Source organism: Homarus americanus, unplaced genomic scaffold, assembly GCF_018991925.1.
Source record: "Homarus americanus isolate GMGI-L3 unplaced genomic scaffold, GMGI_Hamer_2.0 scaffold54332, whole genome shotgun sequence".
Classification (NCBI taxonomy): Eukaryota; Metazoa; Arthropoda; class Malacostraca; order Decapoda; family Nephropidae; genus Homarus; species Homarus americanus.
The window spans coordinates 232,730-255,601 of NW_024744014.1; the positions used below are offsets into that span (position 1 = coordinate 232,730).

Genomic DNA, 22,872 nt, shown 5'->3' on the forward strand with positions numbered 1-22,872 from the left:
AGAGAGAGAGAGAGAGAGAGAGAGAGAGAGAGAGAGAGAGAATATATATTGGAATAATTGAATGCCGATCCCTGAGTTCTTTAGTTGGTCGTGGTAACCTTGTGTGTGTGTCTGTCTGTCTGTCTGTCTGCCTGTCTGTCTGTCTGTCCTGTCTGTCTATGTATATGTCTTCATGTGTGTCTGTACGTCTCTTTCTCTGTATGTATGTATGTATGCATGTATGTTGTATGTATGTATGTACAGTAGAGTCCCTCACCTCCCTACAGTTGGGGGTATTCCACTCGTTATTACAGTTGGTCCAGGGCAGAGCGGTGGTGAAGGAGGCGAAGAAGAAGCGGAGACTCCAGGCCAGGATGACGTTGTAGAAGAAGTCCACGTAGAAGGCAATACACACCACCTGGAACCCCACACCTGAAGGAGGGAGGAAGTTAATTAGTGCCTGAAGGAGGGAGAGAGTTAATTAGTGCCTGAAGGAGGGAGTGAGTTTATTAGTGCCTGGAAGAACACACCTGAAGAAGGGAGGGCGTTAATTAGTACCTGAAGGAGGGAGGAGCTAATTAGTGCCTGGAACCCCACACCTGGAGGAGGGAGGAGTTAATTAGTGCCTGGAACCCCTACACCTGAGTGTGAGTGAGCAGCACTAGCAAGTGCCTGGAACAACACACCTGGAAAGGCAGGAAGATCATTAGTACCTTTTACATAGGGGAGACAGGACAGAGAGAAAACGTAGGGATTGGGGAGGAAGTAGGGGGAGGTAGAGGAGTTAGTAGGAAGGGAGGAAGGGACAAGGAGGATGCAGGGAGGGAAGGAAGCAAAGGGAAGCAGAGGAGAAAGGGAATTGGGGAGAAGAAGGGAGTAAGGGAATCAGGAGAGGGGAGGATCAGGAGAGGGAAGGAGTAAGGGTGAAGCAGGAAGGGAGGGGAGGTGCAGAGGGAGGCAGAGGAGAAGGGTGGGGGGAGGGGGGGTGAGGAGAGAGAGAGAGAAAGAAAAGGGGTGAGGCAGAGTCGTGAGACGTGAGCAAAGACTAGTAGGCACGTGGTCCAGCCCAGGACATTGTCTAGTAATGAGGGACCACTATACCTCCCTCCAGACAGACAGACAAACAGAGACAGAGAGACAGAAAAGCATACACACACACACACACACACACACACACACACACACACACACACACACACACACACACACACACACACACACACACACACACACACAAAGAGACAGAGAGGTAGACAGAAATAGCGTGGGAGGCAAATGCAAATTCTCTACAACGTCAGTGTCATAAGTGGCACATCGGAGAAACTGCAGGAAGTACACACACACACACACACACACACACACACACACACACACACACACACACACACACACATCTTGTTGACCCGTGTGTAGCCTCAGAGAAGAGCAGTGTGTGTGGGGCAGAAACCTGGAGAATGTATACTAAATTTATAGAGGAGCCTGCTTATTGTATTACAGAATGACACAGAAATCTACCTATTGTATCGCAGATTTACAGAGAAGACCAAAAAATTAATTAAATTTACACAGAAATCTGGGTGACGTATTCTACAGTTATCCATAAATCTGACTAACAAATTCTACAGTTTGAGAGAAATCTGGGTGACGTATTCTACAGTTATACATAAATCTGACGAACAAATTCTAGTTATAGAGAAACTTGGATGGCGTATTCTACAGCTTCACATAAATCTGACTAACAAATTCTACAGTTGTAGAGAAATCTGGATGACGAATTCTACGTACAGTTGGTGGCACCAAAGTCTCCTAACTGATCCGCCAGAGTTTTATTTCATTTGAGGTAAAAGTTTTGGGTCACCTGAACGAAATTGATTTATCTGAGGCCAATGGCAGGTGAGCAGTAGCCAACCTTTGTTTACTTTTAGTTTCGTTTTATTTCGTTAATTTAGGTATACATTACATACATACATACATACACACATACATACATACATACATACATACATACATACATACATACATACATACATACATACATAAAGTTTTGTTAAAGTTCAAAGGTTCTAAGTTGATATAACATTGATATTGTTTAAGGACCACACACACACACACACACACACACACACACACACACACACACACACACACACACACACATTTAAAAAATCGTCCCTTTATGTAAAATCCACTGAATCTTCCCTAATAAAATCACAAAACACAATACACAAAAAGTATTCGAAACATAATGAAAAAGTATGTAAATAAAAGCAAAAAGTATATACAAAATACACAGGTATAGAAATAATTAATACTAATTCTGCACCAGTAATTTAATGAGATTATTACTTTGTTGGTGTTAAAGTATACAGTATACAATTTGAAAGTATATATATATATATATATACAGTCACTTAAAATTAATAAAATATCTATACTTTGGAGTGGGGGCAGGGAGGTGGGGAGGTGGAGTGGAGGGGGGGAGGGGTGGGTAGGGGGTCGATGATTACTACTACAATAAACACTATGACTTGTTGTCTCTGGTAGGGTCGTCAACTCCTTCTATCCTTTAGTATATGGCCTTTCAACACAAATTTATATACTGTAGATAATTCATTCATTGAGTGACTGTACATTAAAAAAAGTCAAAAATATATAACCAGCAAAGTATTATAATTCTCCGCAGAAACTATTTTAAAAGATACTATTTTTGCTGCTGATCAAAGAAACACTTTTTTTTTTAAGCTGTTCAATTGGGGAGATTCTTAGTTGAATATTTATGGCAAGAACCAAATAAAACTGTTTTGCTTATTCTACATACAGGGAGAGAGAGAGAGAGAGAAACAAGGAAAGTACGAAGACAAAGGAGAGGAGAGAGAGAGAGAGAGAGAGAGAGAGAGAGAGAGAGAGAGACAAAGGAAAAATACGGAAGACAAAAGAAAGCGAGGAGAGAGAAACAAAGGAAAAAGTACGGAAGACAAAAGAAAGTGAGGAGAGAGAGAGAGAGAGAGAGAGAGAGAGAGAGAGAGAGAGAGAGAGAGAGAGAGAGAGAGAGAGAAAAAAACAAGGAAAAATACGGAAGACAAAAAAGAAAGCGAGGAGAGAGAGAGGTAGATTTACGTACCCCGACCTACTTAGGCCCACGGGGCTAAGCCTGGGTGCTAAGTGAATTATGAACGGGTGAGTGCTCAAAGGTTCCTAGCTGGATAATGACCATTTCTTTACAACCTCCGAGTCCAATTTTGATCCCAATGTGGTAAAGATTATTTCCTTCTTATCCCCCTCCCCTGATAAATACCTCCCTTTTTTAGTCTCTCTCTACTCTCTCTCCCTCCCTCCCCTTCCCTCTCTCTCTCTCTCCCTCTCTCCCTCCCTCTCTCTCTCCCTCTCCCTCCTTCCTCTCTCTAATGTATTCCTCTGGCACCTCAGTATGCATATCCCTACTCTCTCCCTTTCTTCCTCCAGGGTGTGAACTCTCCTTCCTCCCTCCTTCTCTCTCACATTCTGCCATATCTCATCTCCTTGCCTCCCTATCTCCCTCCTTCACTCCTTCTGACCCTGAGTCCCTCCCTCCCTCCTTCACTCCTTCTTACCCTGAGTCCCTCCCTCCCTCATTCACTTCTTCTGACCCTGAGTCCCTCCCTCCCTCCTTCACTCCTTCTTACCCTGTGTCTCTCCTTCTCACCCTTCCTCCTTCTCCCCACACCACGCCCTATCCCATCTCCTTACCTCCATAATCTCCCTCCTTCCCTCTTTTTAACCTCCCTCCGTGTCCCTCCTTACCCTCCCTCCCTCCCTCCAGTAAAGGAGTTTCTATCATGTTATTCTTCCATTTCCCCTGAAAGCTGTGACCCCCAGCCCATCCCTGCCCTGCCCTGCCCCCACCCCGCCCCGGCCACCACAAGTGAACACCGCCTCATTTGAATACTCGGCCTGGCTATCTCTCTCACCCACTCTCTCTCTCTCTCTCTCACCTAATCTCTCTCTCACCTAATCTCTCTCTCTGTCTCTTGCCTCCTGCCTGTAGCTCAATTGTCTCTGTAGTGACGGGAAGATGTGTTCTGTAGTAACGGGAGTGATGTGCTCTGTAGTAACGGGAGGATGTGCTCTGTAGTGACGGAGGATGTGCTCTGTAGTAACGGGAGGATTGTGTTCTGTAGTAACGGGAGGATGTGCCTAGTAACGGGAGTGATGCTCTGTAGTGACGGGAGGATGTGCTCTGTAGTGACGGGAAGATGTGTTCTGTAGTAACGGAGGATGTGCTCTGTAGTAACGGGAGGATGTGCTCTGTAGTGACTAGTAACATTGTGTCTGTAGTAACGGGAGGATGTGCTCTGTAGTGACGGGAGGATGTGCCTGTAGTACGGGAGGATGTGCTCTGTAGTGACGGAGGATGTGTTCTGTAGTAACGGAGGATGTGCTCTGTAGTATGTGCTCTGTAGTGACGGGAGGATGTGCTCTGTAGTGACATGTGTTCTGTAGTAACGGGAGGATGTGCTCTAACGGGAGGATGTGCTGTAGTGACGGTATGATGTAGTAACTCTGTAGTAACGGGAGGATGTGCTCTGTAGTTCCACAAAATATCGCACATCACACCCCACCACCGACAGACTTAAACACACCATAACACACCATAATGATCCACACCACACTACCACCACCACACCACAACATTCTACCACCATACCACACTACCTCCACCACACCACACTCCACTACCACCACTATACCAAGTCTCACTACCACAACCATACCACACTACATCCACACCACACCACACTACCTCCACCACACCACACCACACTACCACCACCATAGCACCACCACCACACCCCACCACAGCACACGACAACACACTACCATCATACCACACACTACCACTACCACACACCACACCCACTCCACCACACACCCCCACCACCAACACCATAGCACCACCACCACACCACACCACACCACCATCATACTACACGACTACCACCACACCACACCCACTACCACCACAACATACTACTACCACCATAGTACACTCACACCACAACACACACCACACCACACCATAGCACCACACACCACACCACACCACACCACACCGCACACCACACCGCACACCACACCACACCACACACCACACCACACACCACCACACCACACCACACCACACACCACACCACACACCACACCACACACCACACCACACCACACCACAGCCTCATTATCCCCTCCACTTTGATCGGTGTTAGCTCCTTGAAGACTCGAGTTGGTCGCTGTGGTTGGCTCAACCCTCCAAGACTCCTCCCCTTCCTCAAGTGTCTCTCCTCACCCCCCCTCAGGCCCTCGAGTCTTAGCCTAGAGGGTTTTTCCCATTCTGATTATTGCTCACACACACACACACACACACACACACACACACACACACACACACACACACACACACACACACACACTCTCTGTCTGTTCTTCATAGTGGTGTGTTGGATGACCTGCCAGAGCCTCCTATCCTCCTTCTTCTTCCCTCCCTCCCTAACTCACTCCCTCCTTCCCTTCCTCTCCTCCTTCCCTCCCTCCGTCACGAGACTATATACAGAACGACTTTTCATATCCCTCCTCCTTTTCCTACTCTTCCTCCTCCTCCTGCTGCCCCTTCCTCTTCCTCCCTCCTCCTGCTGCCCCCTTCCTCTTCCTCCCTCCCTTCCTCGCCCTCCTTCCCCTACTTTCCTCCTCCTCCTCTCGCCCCCTCCTCCTTCTCACATCTCGCCCCCTCCCTACGTGGCCCCCATCTCTGCCCTCCCCTTCCTCCTCCTCGCCCCCTCCTCCTCCCTCACTCGCCATTTGTATATTACTTAAAGTTTTTCTCACTGTTAAAACTCATCTGCCTCATCTCACCCTCTCCTCCACCCTGACGAAGATGTGTGTGTGTGTGTGTGTGTGTGTGCGTGTGTGTGTAAGGGGGGTTCAGATGATACACTCTTAGGTTCTGTAACACCAAGGTTCAACTCTGAGGCTACACCGCCATATAAAGTGTCTCGTCCACTGATGTTTGTTGAGGGATCACCTGAAGAATCTCCACCCCAGTTCATTTCACCTTAGCAGTAACTACTCTTATGTTTTCTTAACCTAACCTAACCTAACCTAACCTAACCTATATGTGATTCTACAAGTTGCATCAGAATCTTGGGATCACCTGAAAATTAACCCCCTACCTCTCAATGCATTGCACCTGACGCTACCAGGGATGGGTAGGTTAGATTCATTTAACTTTAACTTGAGTTTATGTTAATTTAGGTTATGCTATGTTAGATTTGGTTAGGTCAATGTTCAGGTGAAATAAAGTTAGGAGGGGGGGGGGTTGATGTTTATGTGATCATATTCTTGGAATGTTACGCGTCAGCAGTTGTAGTGGGAAACACTCACTGAACTGGCCAGAGAACCTGTCACTCTCACTTAACCAGCTGGAGTACTAGACATTGGAGGCTGACAACTCCCAACACGGTGGCCGAGGGTAACACAGCCCGGGTAACGAGGCACAACAGCTGCAATGATTAACAACACTCACCTTTGAAGAGTGGGACGAGGCGGCCCCAGCAGGTGATGGCGCCCTTGCGGTTATACTGTCCGAGGGCTAACTCCATGAAGAAGAGCGGGATGCCCCCCAGTACCAGCATGACGCAGTACGGCAGCAGGAAGGCGCCTGGAGGAGGGAGAGACAGACATACGCATCAGACGTCAGGAGAGGAGGAAGAAGGTCCTTAAAGAAGGTATGTAAGAGCTGTAACATTTTGACCTCTTGAGTGATGATTTAACCCCTTGAGTATGATGATTTAACCCCTTGAGTATGATGATTTAACCCCTTGAGTATGATGATTTAACCCCTTGAGTATGATGATTTTACCCCTTTAAAACAATGTCATCGTAATATCTCTCTATCTCTCATCTCCAACATTCCTAAATCATTTCCACTATCTCTATCTCCCGGTGGCTCTATCTCTCGGCATGCAGGGGTGGGTGGGTGGGTAGGTAGGTGGGTGGGTGGGTAGGTAGGTGGGTAGGTAGGTAGGGGGTAGGAGGGGTAGGTAGGTGGGTAGGTAGGGGGGAGGAGGGGTAGGAGAGATAGGTAGGTATATGTGAGACTATCTCTAGCTGGGCCAAGAGATACCCTAGTAATTAATTCTCCAAATCTTTATTATACTCGCTATATGGACCACGTGGATCAACATTTCATATGGTTTTAATTTTAGCGTTTGAGTGAATTAAACCTTTATATCGTCTCTTTATATATAACAAAATATAATATATAAAGTATGTGATGTAAAGTATAGTTATATTTGTGGTATAATAATTGAAGGGTATGTTTGTGTTGGGTGGGGGTCATAACGCGAATATTATACCCCGGGAAAAAGGTTGTAGAGGGGACTTACGGGGTGCGTGATTGTAGTGCTGTGGATTATATCAGCGAACGAACCTTTACGGAGGAGTTATCGTTCACTCGGTTTGGTTAGTTTCCCTTTCCTTCTCGCTCTCTCTCTTGTCTTTCTTTCTCCTTGTGTCTCTTCCTGTTTCATTCTCTCTCTCTCTCTCTCTTGTCTTACTTTCTCCTTGTATCTCTCCCTGTTGTTTCACTCCTCTCTCTCTCTCTCTCTCTCTTGCCTTTCTTCTCCTTGTGTCTCTCCCTGTTGTTTCATTCTCTCTCTCTCTCTCTGCCTTTCTTTCTCCTTGTGTCTCTCCTGTTGTTTCATTCTCTCTCTCTCTCTTGCCTTTCTTTTCTCCTTTGTGTCTCTCCCTGTTGTTTCATTCTCTCTCTCTCTCTCTCTTTGCCTTTCTTCTCCTTGTGTCTCTCCCTGTTGTTTCATTCTCTCTCTCTCTCTTGCCTTTCTTTCTCCTTGTGTCTCTCCCTTGTTGTTTCATTCTCTCTCTCTCTTGCCTTTCTTTTCTCCTGTGTCTCTCCCTGTTTCATTCTCTCTCTTTAGTAAGCACACCCTCTCTTCCTCTCTTGTGTTTGGGAATATCTGTTGCAATTAAGGCAGTTGGTTAGCCGGGGATTACTGTCTTGCCTGATAGAAGTGAAGGGGGAGGTGGGGGTGGAGGAGGTGGGTGGGGGTAGTGGGGGGAGAGGGGGTGGAGGAGATGGGAGGGGTAGGGGTAGTGGGGGTGGAGGAGGTGGGAGGGGTAGGGGGTAGGGGAGGGGGGTGGAGGAGATGGAGGGGTAGGGGTTAGGGTAGTGGGGGGTGGAGGAGGTGGGAGGGGGTAGGGGTAGTGGGGTGGAGGAGGTGGGAGGGTAGGGGTAGTGGGGAGGGGGTGGAGCAATCACGGGGAAGGGTGTTCAAGGATAAAAAATAAAATGTTCTGCATTGGTGATTTCCTTCAGTTATTTCACGTCTATTTGTGTGTGTGTGTCTGTCTGTCTAATGTCTGTCTGTCTGTCTGTCTGTTCGTCTGTCTAATGTCTGTTCTGTCTGTCTGTCTGTCTGTCTGTCTGTTCAATGTTCCTGTCTGTCTGTCTGTCTGTCTGTCTGTCTGTCTGTCTGTCTGTCTGTCTAATGTCTGTCTGTCTGTCTGTCTGTCTGTCTGTCTGTCTATGAGTCTGAAACAGTTGCTATTCTTAAGCATCGTCTCTCTCTGTGTGTGTCTCTGTCTCCCACATTTATCTCACCTGTCATCTCCCTAATCGTAAATTCAGGTACCTATGCACAGCTGGGTGGACTAAGAGTGCCATGAGATCGAACCAGTGGCTTTTAGGACAGGTGGCAAGTGAGGCATCCACTCAGCCGCCTCACTACAATACCCTGGGCGAGGCTAAGAGGAGATGGCCACTACAGCTGTCAGACGGTAATGGCCCAGTATCCACACCTGGCCATAATGCAGTAGTCTACCTGTGTGGATGTTTGGTACTTTATTACCCAATGCATGAGAGGTGTTTATGTATCCCACCCCGCCTCCCTGCCCCGCCTGCCCCGCCCTGCCCGACCCGACCCGTCCCCACTTCACTCCAGATCCACCCCGCCCCACCCGCATGATTCTTATCACAGGACAAAAAACCTCACGACCACCTCTTCTATCACAGGACGAACAAGAAGCACCTCACTGACCACCTCTTCTTATCACAGGACGAACACCACTTTGTACAACTTCCTCACAAACAAAACTCATCCTTAATTAGTGAAAAAGGGGTCTGTTTTGTGGTGGATCAGAGGGAAGGGGGAGGGAAAGGAGGGAGGGAGGGGGAAAAGGGGAGAGGGAGGGAGGAAAGAGGGTGGGGAGGGAGGGAAGGAAGGAAGAAAGAAGGGAGGGAGGAGAGAGATGGAGGGAAAAAGAAGGAAGGAAACAGGTGGGGAGGTAGTGAAGTAAAAAGGGAGGGAGGGAGGAGGGGAGGAGGAGGGAGGGAGGGAGGAGGGAGAGGGAAGAAAAAGGAGGGAAGAAGGAAGGAGGGAGAGAGAGAGAATATATACCAATTAGCAAAGAACTAAAAAGATCTATATTATACTCCAAAGTGATCAAAAACTCCCTGTTCACTTGTAATGATCAGAGAGAATAGCTGTACCTTGTGTTACCTGTGTGGAATGAGGTGCACAGGGACTTTCTCATCACCTTGGTGCATACAATGATTCTATACATTTTTTACTGAGTGAGATATCCTCCTTCTTTCCTTCTTTCCTTCATTCATTCCTTCTTACCTTCATTCGTTTCTTCTTTCCTTCATATCTTCTTCTTTTCCTCCCCTCCTCCCTCTCTCATTTCCTTTCCTCCCTTTTTCCTTCCTTTCATGCCTCCTTCATTCCTTCCTTCCATCCCCTCCTCTTTCCTTCCTTCCTTCCTCTTCTCTCTCACTCACTCCTTTCTTCCCTCCTTCCATCCATCATTCCCTCTAATCCTCCAGTACCCTTCCTTCACAAAAGATGGAGAGAGAGAGAGAGAAAAGAGAGAGAGAGAGAGAGAGAGAGAGAGAGAGAGAGAGAGAGAGAGAGAGAGGATACAACCCCAGTGATGAATGCCCATGACTGCTATATTAAACTACTACTACTACTACTACTACTACTACTACTACTACTATCACCACTACTACCACCATAACTACTGCTACCACCACCATTACCACCATCAACAACAACAACACTACCACAACCACACTGACTAACGACTTTGTTTGTTTGTTTGTCCTTGTTTGTGTCAGAGTTGCTTGTGTATAATGCCTGAATTTAAATGTTGTTTGTGGCTATTTTTGTTTATACGTGTGTGTGTATGTGTGTGTGTGTGTATGTGTGTGTGTGTGTGTATGTGTATGTGTGTGTCAATATTTTGTTTACCTGGCGCTGATCAAGAGATTATGTCAATTTATACTAATGATAAAAAACAAAATGCCAACTTTTCATGACGTTTATAGTTTATATTCAGTGTGTTGTCTGGTCGAGTTATATCTCACGTAAACTGTCATTAATTAGTCATTTATTTTTTGACAAGGGAATTATTCGTAAATGATAATTGTGTTTTACGTAATTATAAAAAAACTTTAGTACTTATGTAAATTATAGTTGATAATTGTGATTTTTATTTTAGCAGGAGATGAGTGAATGAATGGATGAATGAGAGAGAATTAGAGAGAATAAGAGAGGCAGACAGACAGACTTACAGAAAGACAGACAGACAGACAGATAGACAGACAGATAGACAGAAAGACAGACAGACAGACAGAAAGAAAGACACACAGACAGATAGACAGATAGACACACAGACAGACAGAGAGACAGAAAGACACACACACAGACAGACAGACAGACAGATAGACAGAAAGACAGACAGACAGACAGACTCAACACAACGGTGGGGTGTTTCACTGCCTCTATCAACAAGCCTAAAGGATGTAAATCACGGAGTAAGTGGGAGGAGTGGTGGTCACTTAAGGGCGGTCAGGGGGCGTGTGGGCGGTCAGGGTGGGGTGGGGAGAGTGTGAGCTGTCAAGGTGGCATGTGGATGGACAAGGTGGCGTGTGGGTGGACAGGGTGGGCGTGTGGACTGTCACAGAGGGCGTGTAGGCAGTGGGCGGAGGCGGTCAAGGTGGCGTAGGGTGGACAGGTGGGATGTGGGCGGTCAGGGTGGGCGGTTGGTCAAGGTGGCGTGTGAGTGGACAGGGTGGGCGTGTGGGTAGTCAGGTTGGTGTGGAGACAGGGTGGGCGTGTGGATGGTCAAGGTGGCGCGTGGGCGGTCAGGGTGGGCGTGTGGGCGATAAGAGTGGGTGTGTGAGTGGTCAGGGATGACGTGTAGGCAGTCAGGGTGGGCGTGTGGGCGGCTAGGGTGGGGTGGGCTTTGAGAGTTGGAGTCACTGTAGTGTGGGTGTAAGTCGTAGAGGTGTGGCTGGGTATAGAAATAAGGTGGGCGGTGTATTGCAGATAGATAGATAGATAGATAGACTGATAGATAGATAGATAGATAGACTGTGTTGTGTTCACGGACAGTCATTCATACATTCTCCCACACAATTGATGGTCACATGGGGAGGCGAGGGTGTGGGTAATGTGCTGCTGAGTGGGGGTGGATGTGGGCTGTTATGGGGAAGGTGGGGGTGGGGGGAAGGGTGGGTTAAGGGGGGGTGGTTGGGGAGGAGAGGTGGAGAGGGGGTGGGTGGGAGGTGGGTGGGGAGGGGTGGGGGGTGGGTGGGGATGATTGGGGAGGAGGGGTGGAGAGGGATGGGTGGGGAGGGGTGGGTGGGGAGGGGTGGGTGGGGGGGTGGGGATGATTGGGGAGGAGGGTTAGGATGGGGGTAGTTGGGGAGGATCACTAGGACGGAGGGAAAGGATCTCTTGGTGGTTTCCTACAAATTACCTTGAAGGAGGAGGAGGAGGAAGAAGAGGAGGAAGAGGACCAAGAGGAGAAGGAGAAGAGGGGTAGAGGATGAAGGAAAGAGGAGAGGAGGAGGGAGGGATGAAGGGAAACATGGGAGGGAGGCCGGTGACACACAACAACAACAACAATAATAACGACACTACAAGACAAGACGTGGCCATTGTGGAAGACCTTGGTCCACACTAATGGCCACAGTCCACCGACACGACGACCTGGCCGCCTCAACAATGGGTAAGGGAAGAGGAAGGGGGGGGTAGGAAGAGGAGGAGGGGAAAAGTCAACACTGGGAGAAAGAGAGACAGTGAGACGGTTGAGACCTTCAGAGACGATTTAAATTCTTCCTCCTCCTCCTCCTCCTCCTCCCCTACTTACATCTTCTCCTCTTCCTATTTCTCCTCCACTGCTTCTCTTCTTGCTGTCTTTCTCCCACACCCATTCTCCTCACACTTCTCCCACCAACCTTTGCTCACCACTACCCCTGCCACCTTCACACCCCTCCCTCAACTCCCATCCTCCCTACTCCTTCCCCCACTCCCTCTCTCCCCTCACCCCCCTACTGAGGATACAGTATTTACGCTATTGTGAAACATATAAACGACGACAATTAAACTGAAATGGATACAATAGCGGGATCTTGCTGGTGGGTGGTGGTGGTGGTGTTGGTAGGGGTGGTGTGTTGGTGGTGGTGGGGGTGGTGTTGGTGGTGGTGTTGTGGTAGGGTGGTGTTGGTGGGTAGTGGTGGTGGTGGTGGTAGGGTGGTGTTAGTGGTGGTGTTGGTGGTGGTGGTGGTGAAAATAGTACGTTCTATGAAAGTAGTACAGGAAAGGGGAGAAAAGAAGAGCAACAAAAGAGAAGAGAGAGAGAGAGAGAGAGAGAGAGAGAGAGAGAGAGAGAGAGAGAGAGGTTGGATGGGTGAAACAAGGAGGAAAGGAGAGGGAATAGATGAGACAAGGAGAAAGAAGGAGGTGACAGGAAGGTAAATAAGAGACAAGAAGAAAGAGAAGGAGGAGAGGAGAAGGAGGGTGAGACGAGGAAGGGAAGGAGAGGGAAGAGGGAGGATGAGACAAGGGAGAGAGAAGGAAGGAGGGAGGAGGAAGGGTGGCAGCAGAATATTAAGTATAATGAAGGTAATAACACGTCATCACCGACCTCCTCACGAATGCGCCTCTGATATTTACATCATTAAGGAGACGGGTTGTGGCAGGCTGGTGGGAACATGTTGCTGGATGTAGGCAGTTAGTGGGTGTGTGAGAGAGAGAGAGAGAGAGAGAGAGAGAGAGAGAGAGAGGTGAAAACATGTCGCTAGGTGTAGATAGTAAATAGATAGAGGATTGTGAGAGACAGAGATAGAGACAGACAGATAGACAGACAGACAGACAGACAGAGACAGACAGATAGACAGACAGAGACAGACAGACAGACAGAGACAGACAGACAGAGACAGACAGACAGAGACAGACAGACAGACAGAGACAGACAGACAGAAGGACAGACAGACAGAGACAGACAGACAGACAGAGACAGACAGACAGACAGACAGACAGACAGATAAAACCACACCAACACACAATAATTATCCCATCCCTCAAAGACAATCATAATAATTAACAAGAAAATACCCGCGTGACGTCATCAGTGTAAGAGGTCAGGTCGTGTGCCAAGCTAACGATGTGAGGGTCGTTTAATCACACAATCCTCGGGCACTGTTTACCTTCCTGAGGGTGGAGGGAGGAGAGGTACAGGTGGACCCAAAATAAATCACCATCAAGTGTTTATAAGCTAATCACCACTCTGTATTTACCCCACGAGTTGAGTTAGGTTAGGTTAGGTTAGGTTAAGGAGTGTACATGGGGTGTAGGTTGGTGTACAGGTGGTGGGATGGTGGTTAATGGTGGTAGTAGTGGTGGTAGTAGTGGCAGCATTGATGGTGGTAATGGTGGTGGTAGTGATGGTGGTAGTGACGGTGGTGGTGTGGGTGTGGTGGCAGTAATGGTGGTAGTGATGGTGGTGGTGGGTGTGGTGGTAGTGATGGTGGTAGTGATGGTGGTGGTGTGGCATGGGTGGTGGTAGTGATGGTGGTAGTGACGGTGGTGGTGTGGTGTGATAGTGGTGTGGTGTGGTGGTAGTGATGGTGGTAGTGTGATGGTGGTGTGGTGTGGTAGTGTGGTGGCGTGACTCTTAAGAACAATATTAAGGAGCTTCGAAGGAACCTCCCGAGGCTCAGAGCTGACCTTCTCGTGTGTGTGTGTGTGTGTGTGTGCGTGTGTGTATGTGTGTGTGTTTTAGCATCTTGCATATCATAAGTGAAGAACCTCATCATACACACACACACACACACACACACACACACACAAAGACGGAGAAGGAGACAGAGAGATGTGATAAAGATGGATTTGAGAGAGAAAGAAAGCTACAGAATACGGAGAAAGGAAACACAGGACAAGCATGATAAATAGAAGCAGAAGACATAGAATAAACTGGAGACTTGGGGCAAAGAAAGGAGGTGAAAGAAGGAATGAATGATAACAAAGAGAGGAAGCAGAGAAGCAATAACTGGAGTGAAAGAGTACAAAGAAGAAGATAAACTGGGTAAAGATGAAAAGTGAGAGAGAGAAAGATAGAAAGAGAAAGAGAGACGACCCAGGAGATTTACAACAGAACAAACACTGGTTTAAAAGGCATTGAGGGGGAGGGAGGGAGGGAGGGGAGGGAGGGGGAGGGGGGGGAGGGAGGGAGGGGGAGGGGAGGGAGGGGGAGGGAGGGGGAGGGGAGGAGGGAGGGAGGATGGAGGGGAGGAGGAGGGGGGAGGGGGGGAGGGAGGGGGGGAGGGAGGAGGGAGGGAGGGAGGGGAGGGAGGAGGGAGGGAGGGAGGGAGGTGGAAGGAAGTGTTAGGAGAGGTGGAGGCACCAGGTAGCAGGCAGCTATCAAACAGGGAGGTACTATAGCCTGGGAAGATATTGAAGCATAAGGTGTTGTCTAATGGTAGACCCTGCTGCCATATGGCATCACGAAAATTGTGACCAAGTCCCAGATTGATGATCTGACTTTCGTCCTCATTTACACACAATTGCAGGGTCTCAATTGTTTCTTCACTATTGACACAACATACATATATTGTGTCTCAATTTTTTATTTTTTATTTTTTATTTTTATGACCCTTTATTATTATTATTATTATTATTATATATTTTATTATTATTATATTTCGCCCCCAGGCCTTGATGTGGGTCATAACCTGTGTCCCGGTGGGCTAATCCCGTGAAAAAATAAAAGTGTGTTAGGAGGAGGGGATGAGGGAGGTAGGGAAGAGGAGAGAAGGAGTAGGAGGGAGGGAAGGAGAGAGAAAGAAATGTGAAAAGTAGAAGCAGTAAAAGAAGTGGCGGGAAAGGAGGGGGAGGGGAGGGAGGGAGGGAGGGAGGGAGAGGAAGGATGGAAGAGGGTAGGACAGTAGGAGGGGGCGAGGGGAGGGGAGAGGGAGAGGGAGAAAGGGAGGGCGGGATGTAATAATGGGAAAGAGGGAGGGAGAAAGGATGGAAAGGGAAAAGAGGGAGGGAGGAAACAGGAAGGTAGTATGTATGTGTGAGTGAGGAGGGAGGGAGGGATGAGGGCAAGAGTGAGAGGGTGTTAAGGAGGAAAGAGCGAGTGAAAGAGAGGGAAGGGAGGTGGTGGGGAGGGAAGAAGGTGCCAACCCACACAAAGGCCCTATCAAAGAACCCACCACTAATAACAATTACCTTAGTTTCCCGGGAGGTTAAGTACACTGGCTGGTACAAGGCTCTTCCTCCTCCTGGTGGTTTAGTTTCCAGGCAGTATTAGTACGCCTCTCTCTGTCCATACTACGTAAGTTTTAATCACGGAGCAAAATAAGTGTGTGTGTGTGTGTGTGTGTGGTGTGTGTGGTGTGTGTGCGTGTGCGTGTGTAGTACTAACAACACAGTAACTAGAGGAGTGGCTGGCTGAAGTCATTAGCTAAACAATTGAAGTCATTGTCTCACTCACACTGGCCAATAAGAGTAACTAAACAACCTACTACCGCCATTACCGTATCCATAAACAATTATCAAACACACTTTATCTAAATGACTAATATATATATAATGTAACTATTCCCGTGTCGTTAAATTACTTATATAAATAGTATATAATATAATGATTATAATCTATCCAGTATATTGCCGGCCATTTCGTGCCAATAAACTGCTAAGAATAATATATGACCTTAATAAACACTAACATTAACAACATTTGCATATCAATAAATAAACTTTGAAATGATAAATAGAGACTCATTTTGCTGGTGTGTGTGTGTGTGTGTGTGTGTGTGTGTGTGTGTGTGTGTGTGTGTGTGTGTGTGTTTGTGTGTGTTGTGTGTGTGTGTGTGTGTGTGTGTGTGTGTGTGTGTGTGGAGATAATCACCATGGCAACTACAGCAACGACCCTTCCCATGCTCCATTAAGTCACCACACCATCATATGCTCCATTAAAACGCCACCACACCATCTCATGCTCCATTAGAACGCCACCACACCATCACATGCTCCATTAAACGCCACCACACCATCATATGCTCCATTAAGACGCCACCACACCATCTATGCTCCATTAAAACGCCACACCACCCCTCCCAGCACACCATCATGCCAACCAAACCCCTGTCCCACACCCCCATGCCCGCCACCACACCATCTCATGCTCCATTAAGACGCCACCACACCACCCCATGCTCCATTAATACTCTTGTCTTCTCATTGACTAACTACACCCCTTCCTTCACGTCTTAAGACTCTCCCCTCACCAAGCATCGCCATCTGGGTATCCGTTTTCTGTTAGCAGCTTCGTAACCCACAACCTGGTTCATGGGGAGACTATGATATCCTGATATTCCCTTACAATCTGTCGCATCTTGTGTTTTTAAGTTCAATTTCTTTTCTGTCTCGTCTTGATATATTTTTTTTTATGATATTCTCTTGTATTTCATCTATTTTTTCCTTCCATCCCACTCTCCCCTCCACCACTCCCTCCTCTCCTCCCCTCCACACGCACCTTTCCTCCTCCCCTCCACACGCACCTCTCCTCCTCCCCTCCACCGCGCCCCCAACATCTAGACTGGGGTGTGAGGCAACTGATCAGGTGAAGCGTCGGATGTCTCAATTTCCCCTCCTCTTTCCCCCCCCTTCCCTCCCTCCATGATTTCCGACCCGACTCGCCGATCACACCTCCTTTCGATCCGACTTCCTCCCGACCTTCCAATTTCTCCATCGACGGAGGCTACTGTGTGACGTTTAGGTTAGGTTAGGTTAGGATTCTCAGACTTTCGTAAATTAACTTTTTCCTGCAACCAGCAAATAAACACACACACACACACACACACACACACACACACACACACACACACACACGTCACCAACACAATAGCGGCGGCGAGGCAGACACACATACTTCTCTTGCCCTGAATTTCTCCTCTGATGGACGCTAAGGTAGAGTCTTAGTGTAATTGTTATGCCATTTTGGAGTTTTATTTATTTATTTATTATATTTATTTATTTTATTTATTAATTTATGGTTTTATTTATTTTATTTATTTATTTATTTTCTTATCTATTAACTTATTTATTTATTTACTTATTTATTTTATTGATTAATTTATGTTTTTATTTATTTTATTCATTTATTTATTTATCTGTTTTAGTTTGACAATAAGTTCCTGGGTTCGGGTTCGCTATTGGGGTTAAGATTGACAACAGGAGGAGAGGAGAAGGGAGAAAGTGGGTGGAAGAGAAGGGAGGAGGTGGGTGGAAGAGAAGGGAGGAGGTGGGTGGAAGAGAAGGGAGGAGGTGGGTGGAAGAGAAGGGAGGAGGTGGGTGGAAGAGAAGGGAGGAGGTGGGTGGAAAGAGAAGGGAGGAGGTGGGTGGAAGAGAAGGGAGGAGGTGGTGGAAAGAAGGAGGAGGTGGGTGGAAGAGAAGGAGGAGGTGGGTGGAAGAGAAGGAGGAGGTGGGTGGAAGAGAAGAAAAGAAGGAGGAGGGTGGAAGAGAAGGACGAGGTGGGTGGAAGAGAAGGAAGAGGTGGGTGGAAGAGAAGGGGAGGTGGTGAAGAGAAGGAGGAGGGGAAGAGAAGGAGGAGGGAGGAAGAGGAGGGAGGAGGTGGGTGGAAGAGAAGGGAGGAGGTGGGTGGAAGAGAAGGGAGGAGGTGGGTGGAAGAGAAGGGAGGCCATCATCACTCCATCAGTCTCTAATCAATTATCGATCTTACTAAGTGAAATATTTCTCTTCGATCGCCTCCCGTATGTGACCCTCCACAGCACACAGCACCATAGGTCTCCACAGCACACAGCACCATAGGTCTCCACAGCACACAACACCAGAGGCATTCACAGCACCATAGGCTTACACAGCACCATAAGCCTACACAGCACACAGATTCATAGATCTCCACAGCACACAGCACCATAGTCCTACACAACACACAGCACCATAGGCTTACAGAGAACACAATACCATAGGCCTACACAGCACACACCAAAAGACGCCATAAATTGTCACCACAACAGAGAGTAAAGAACCCCCCTCTATATATTTTCTCCATCACCTAACGCTTTAAATACACTAACAAAGTCCAAAGTCCATCTACGGAAAGTCCTGGTTAAGTCCTGAACACTATTCTAAGTCCAAGAAAAAATTTATGTTGTGAGAATCTATTTTGAAATCGTTCTTATTCTTGTTAGCTGGTGGTAGTGGTAGTATTGGTAGGTGGAGGTGGTGGTAGTCGTGGTAGGTGATGATGGTAGTAGTGGTACGAGGAGGGGTGGTGGTGGTGGTGGTGGTGGTGGTGGTGTGGTAGGTGATGTGAGTAGTGGCAGGTGTGTAGGTGTGGTGAGTGGGTGGGTGGTGGTGTGTATGGTGGTTGGTGGTGGGTGGGAGTGATGGAGAGGGGGGCGTAGTATTGGTGGGAGGTGGTGTAGTGGTGGTAGGTGATGATGGGATGAGGAGGGTGGGAGAGGTATTGGGAGAGTAGGTGGTGGTGGTGGTGGTGGTGGTAGGTGATGATGGTAGTAGTAGTGACAGGTGAAAGTGGTGGTAGTAATGGTAGTGGTTAGTGGTGGTGGTAGAGTTAATAGTAGTGCTGGTAACAATCATAACACACACACACACACACACACACATACACACACACCATATCGAACCTGAATACACTATAATCAAAGACGAGAGATTTTACCACCTAGCCACCTGATGAATGAACTAGCTGTTGTTTGTTTGTTTGCTTGTTGCTGTTGTTGTTGTTGTTGTTGTTGTTGTAATACATGAGCTCGTACTGTCAAGATTATTATACTTCATTCACAAAGTCTTAAAGAGAACGGTGATTAGTCAAGAGAGTCAGTGAGTTACGGTGATTGGTCAAAAGAGTGGAGTGAGTTACGATGATTGGTCAAAAGAATGGAGTGAGTTACGGTGATTGGTCAAAAGAATTAGTATAATTTGTCACTATAATTAACCTCAGAATTATATTTCTGTCTGGTAATTGTGTTCTCTTAACTATATTCTTTAAATAGTATACATAAACTGAGAGAGAGAGAGAGAGAGAGAGAGAGAGAGAGAGAGAGAGAGTAGAAGTGGCGGAAGCGAAGGAGAAATTGAGAGAGGTACGAACCCTGACCCGATAAAGAGGTCACTTTCCGCTGATGTCTTCTATCTGACCCCGGAGGAGGAGGAAGAGGAGGAGAATGGAAAAGATGAGGGAGGAGGAGAAGGAGGAAGGGAGGAGGGAAAGAAGAGAGGAAGAAGGGAGGAGGAGGAGGGGGATGAAAAAATGAAGTAGGATGGAAGAGGAGGAGGAATAAAGAGGAAGGGAGGAAGACGGAGAAGGCGGGGGAGGGAGGAGGGAAAAGGAAGAGGATGAGAAGAGAAGAAAGAAAGGAGGAGAGTGTGTACACACACACACACACACACACACACACACACCAGGGGCAACACTCAACAGTGTCGGGCGCCACAAAGGGTTGAGTCCAGCAATTGAGGTAAAAGGTTACGAGATGTTCCTCTCCTCAGTGTGTGTGTGTGTGTGTGTGTGTGTGTGTGTGTGTGTAAAATAAACATACATAAGAGTAGAGTCTCAATGTATATATTGCGACATTTTCATATGATCTGTATGTGAAAAACCTAACCTAACCTAACCTAACCCCTGAACTGAATAAAATCGTCGTTGTGGAAGGATCAGCAGTCTTAGAGTAATTTAGCCGTCATCTTTAGGTATTAATTACTAGTAAAGACTCTCTAAACCTCTATACGTTAATATTAGTCTAATATCGAATTGACCTTTGACCTTTAGGTACCGGGGTCACTAAAACACATCAGGAAGGGAAGCACCACCCCCCCTTCCTCTCCATTGGTCAACAGTACTCACTTAACGTCAACAGACACACGGTGTGAAGCTGCCGTCTTAATGAGATTTTTTCTACAGCCTTTGTCTCTCTTGTAGGGGCTGCCAACTGACCCTTTATTCTGCCGTGATGTAGGAGAGGGGGGTGAGGGGTGATGTAGAGGAGAGGGGGTGAGGGGTGATGAGGAGGGGAGTGAGGGGTGATGGAGGGGTGGGGAGGAAGGTGATGGAGGGGAGGGCGGGGTGAGGGGTGATGTAGAGGAGAGGGGGTGAGGGGTGATGCAGAGGAGAGGGGGGTGAGGGTGATGTAGGAGGAGGGAGGAGGGGTGATGGAGGGGAGGGGTGAGGGGTGATGTGAGAGGAGGGAGTAGGGGATGTAGGGGAGGGGTGAGGGGTGATGTAGGAGGAGGGGAGGAGGGGTGATGGAGGGGAGGGAGGGTGGGGTGATGGGGAGGGGGTGAGGGGATGGAGGGGAGGGGGTGGAGGGGTGATGTAGGAGGAGAGGGGGTGAGGGGTGATGCAGAGGGGAGAGGGGGGTGAGGGGTGATGGAGGGAAGGGCGGGTGAGGGGGATGTAGGGAGAGGGGGGAAGAGGGTTGATGAGAGGGAGAGGGGGTGAGGGTGATGCAGAGGAGAGGGGGGGGAGGGGTGATGTAGAGGAGAGGGGGTGAGGGGCGATGTAGAGGAGGGGAGTGAGGGTGATGGAGGGAGGGCAAGAGGTGATGTAGGGGAGGGGGAGGAGGGGTGATGGAGGGGAAGGGCGGTGGAGGGGTGATGTAGGAGAGGGGGGTGAGTGGTGATGTAGAGGGAGGGGAGGAGGGGTGATGTAGAGGAGGGGAGGAGGGGTGATGTAGGGGGAGGGGGTGGGAGGGGGTGATGCAGAGGAGGGAGTGAGGGGTGATGTAGAGGAGGGGAGTGAGGGGTGATGAGAGGAGGGGGGTGGAGGGGGTGTGATGTAGGGGAGTGGGGGGAGGGGTGATGTATAGGAGAGGGGGTGAGGGGTGATGTAGGGGAGGGGGGGTAAGGGGTGATGTAGAGGAGAGGGAGGAGGGGTGATGTAGGAGGGGGGGTGGAGGGGTGATGTAGGGAGGAAGTGAGGGGTGATGTATAGGGGAGGGGAGTGAGGGGTGATGTAGGAGAAAGGAAAAGGGGCAACTAAGTGAGAAAGGAAAAGATCTAAAGCGGGACATCAGTAGTGAGACCTTGCTTCAGGGGGTGGGTGGGTGGGGTGGGTTGGTAGTTGGGTGAGTGGGTAAGGTGGGTTATGTTATGGACTGGTTCAAAGGGTTGGTCAGTGGGTGGGGTAGGTGGGTCATTAATTCCAACGTATTTACATTAACCACGATTATTGTCATTATATATAAACAAAGCAATAAAGTGTCCCAAGCAATGTGGATTTTTCCTCCATTACGTTTCTCTCTTCAATGATAGCCTCTATGAGTTCACTAAGAGGTATACACACCACTGGATAAAGGGTTCGAACCCACTTGATCCGAACCCCCTTGATCTGAACCACCTTGGTCCAAACCCACTTGATCCGAACCCCCTTGATTCGAACCCCCTTGATTTGAACCCTCTTGATCCGAACCCTCTTGATCCGAACCCTCTTGATCCCTTGAAATTATCCCACGTAAAGCCATCATACACAGTACAGTCAACTACTAAAGGGCGTTCGGCTCTTCCACTGAACCCCGAACCCTCAAGATTCAGACTCGTGAATCCGAAGCATTTATGGAACGCTCGTGACCTCTGGAGTACTATGATGAGGACGCAAATTGGCGCACATTCTCGTACTCTAGGGACTAATATGGACTCATGAGGTAAATTGGCTCAAATTCTCGTACTCAAGGGACTGTTATGGTACTCGTGCGGTTAATTCTTCAAGTGACGTGGATTAAATGATCATATACAGCACGTGGAATTTATTTATTGTCCTCGGTGGTTAAGTGTTGTTTAGGTTAGGTTAGGTTGAATTAGGTTAGGTTAGGTTAGGTTAGGTTAGATTAGGTTAGGTTAGGTTAGGTTACAACACCACATGCTACAAAACCCCCACCCACCACCCACATAACGACCCCCACCCAGAGAACCTCCACCCATCATCCACAGAACCACCCACCACCCACAGAACCATCCACCACCCACAGAACCACCCACCACCCACAGAACCACCTACACGCCCACAGACCACCCACCACCCACAGAACCACCTACCGCCCACAGAACCACCCACCACCCACAGAACCACCCACCGCTCACAGAACCACCACCACCACAGAACCACCTACGCCCACAGAACCACCCATCACCCCACCACCCACCGCTCACAGAACCACCCACCGCTCACTGCCCACAGAACCACCTCGCCACCCAGCCAGTAAACAAAGCCTCGGGAATCAGGGTGGCAGCTCACACCAACAGACGCTAATGACTGCGATAATCCCCCGGTGATAATTACAAGCAATAACAGCCAATGAACCGCCTTGTTAACAGGGTAATTACCTGCTAACTGCCCCTCCTGGATGGCTCTTAATTGGGTGATTTAAGTGACTGCTGTAATGAGGTTGTTATCAGCAGGACGATATGACGAAGACAGTTGTTGAGTACAGTGTTGGAGAGGGGGTGAGTAGTGCACACACACACACACACACACACACACACACACACACACACACACACACACACACAC

General features: G+C 48.3%; 1 protein-coding gene across 2 annotated transcripts in view; it reads right to left on the minus strand.

Annotated features, from left to right (window-relative positions):
- LOC121877599 (sodium-dependent dopamine transporter-like) overlaps window positions 1-22,872 on the minus strand; it is an 83,335-nt gene that overhangs the window by 40,742 nt on the left and 19,721 nt on the right. For both annotated transcript variants that reach the window (XR_006091028.1, XM_042383400.1), the window contains exons 3-4: window positions 6,533-6,667; window positions 257-411 (exon numbers count right to left, since the gene is read on the minus strand). Coding sequence is in view for 1 of the 2 variants with exons in the window: in XM_042383400.1 (XP_042239334.1) it covers window positions 257-411; window positions 6,533-6,667 (290 nt within the window). In the remaining variant the exon portion in view is untranslated. The remainder of the gene's footprint in view (window positions 1-256; window positions 412-6,532; window positions 6,668-22,872) is intronic.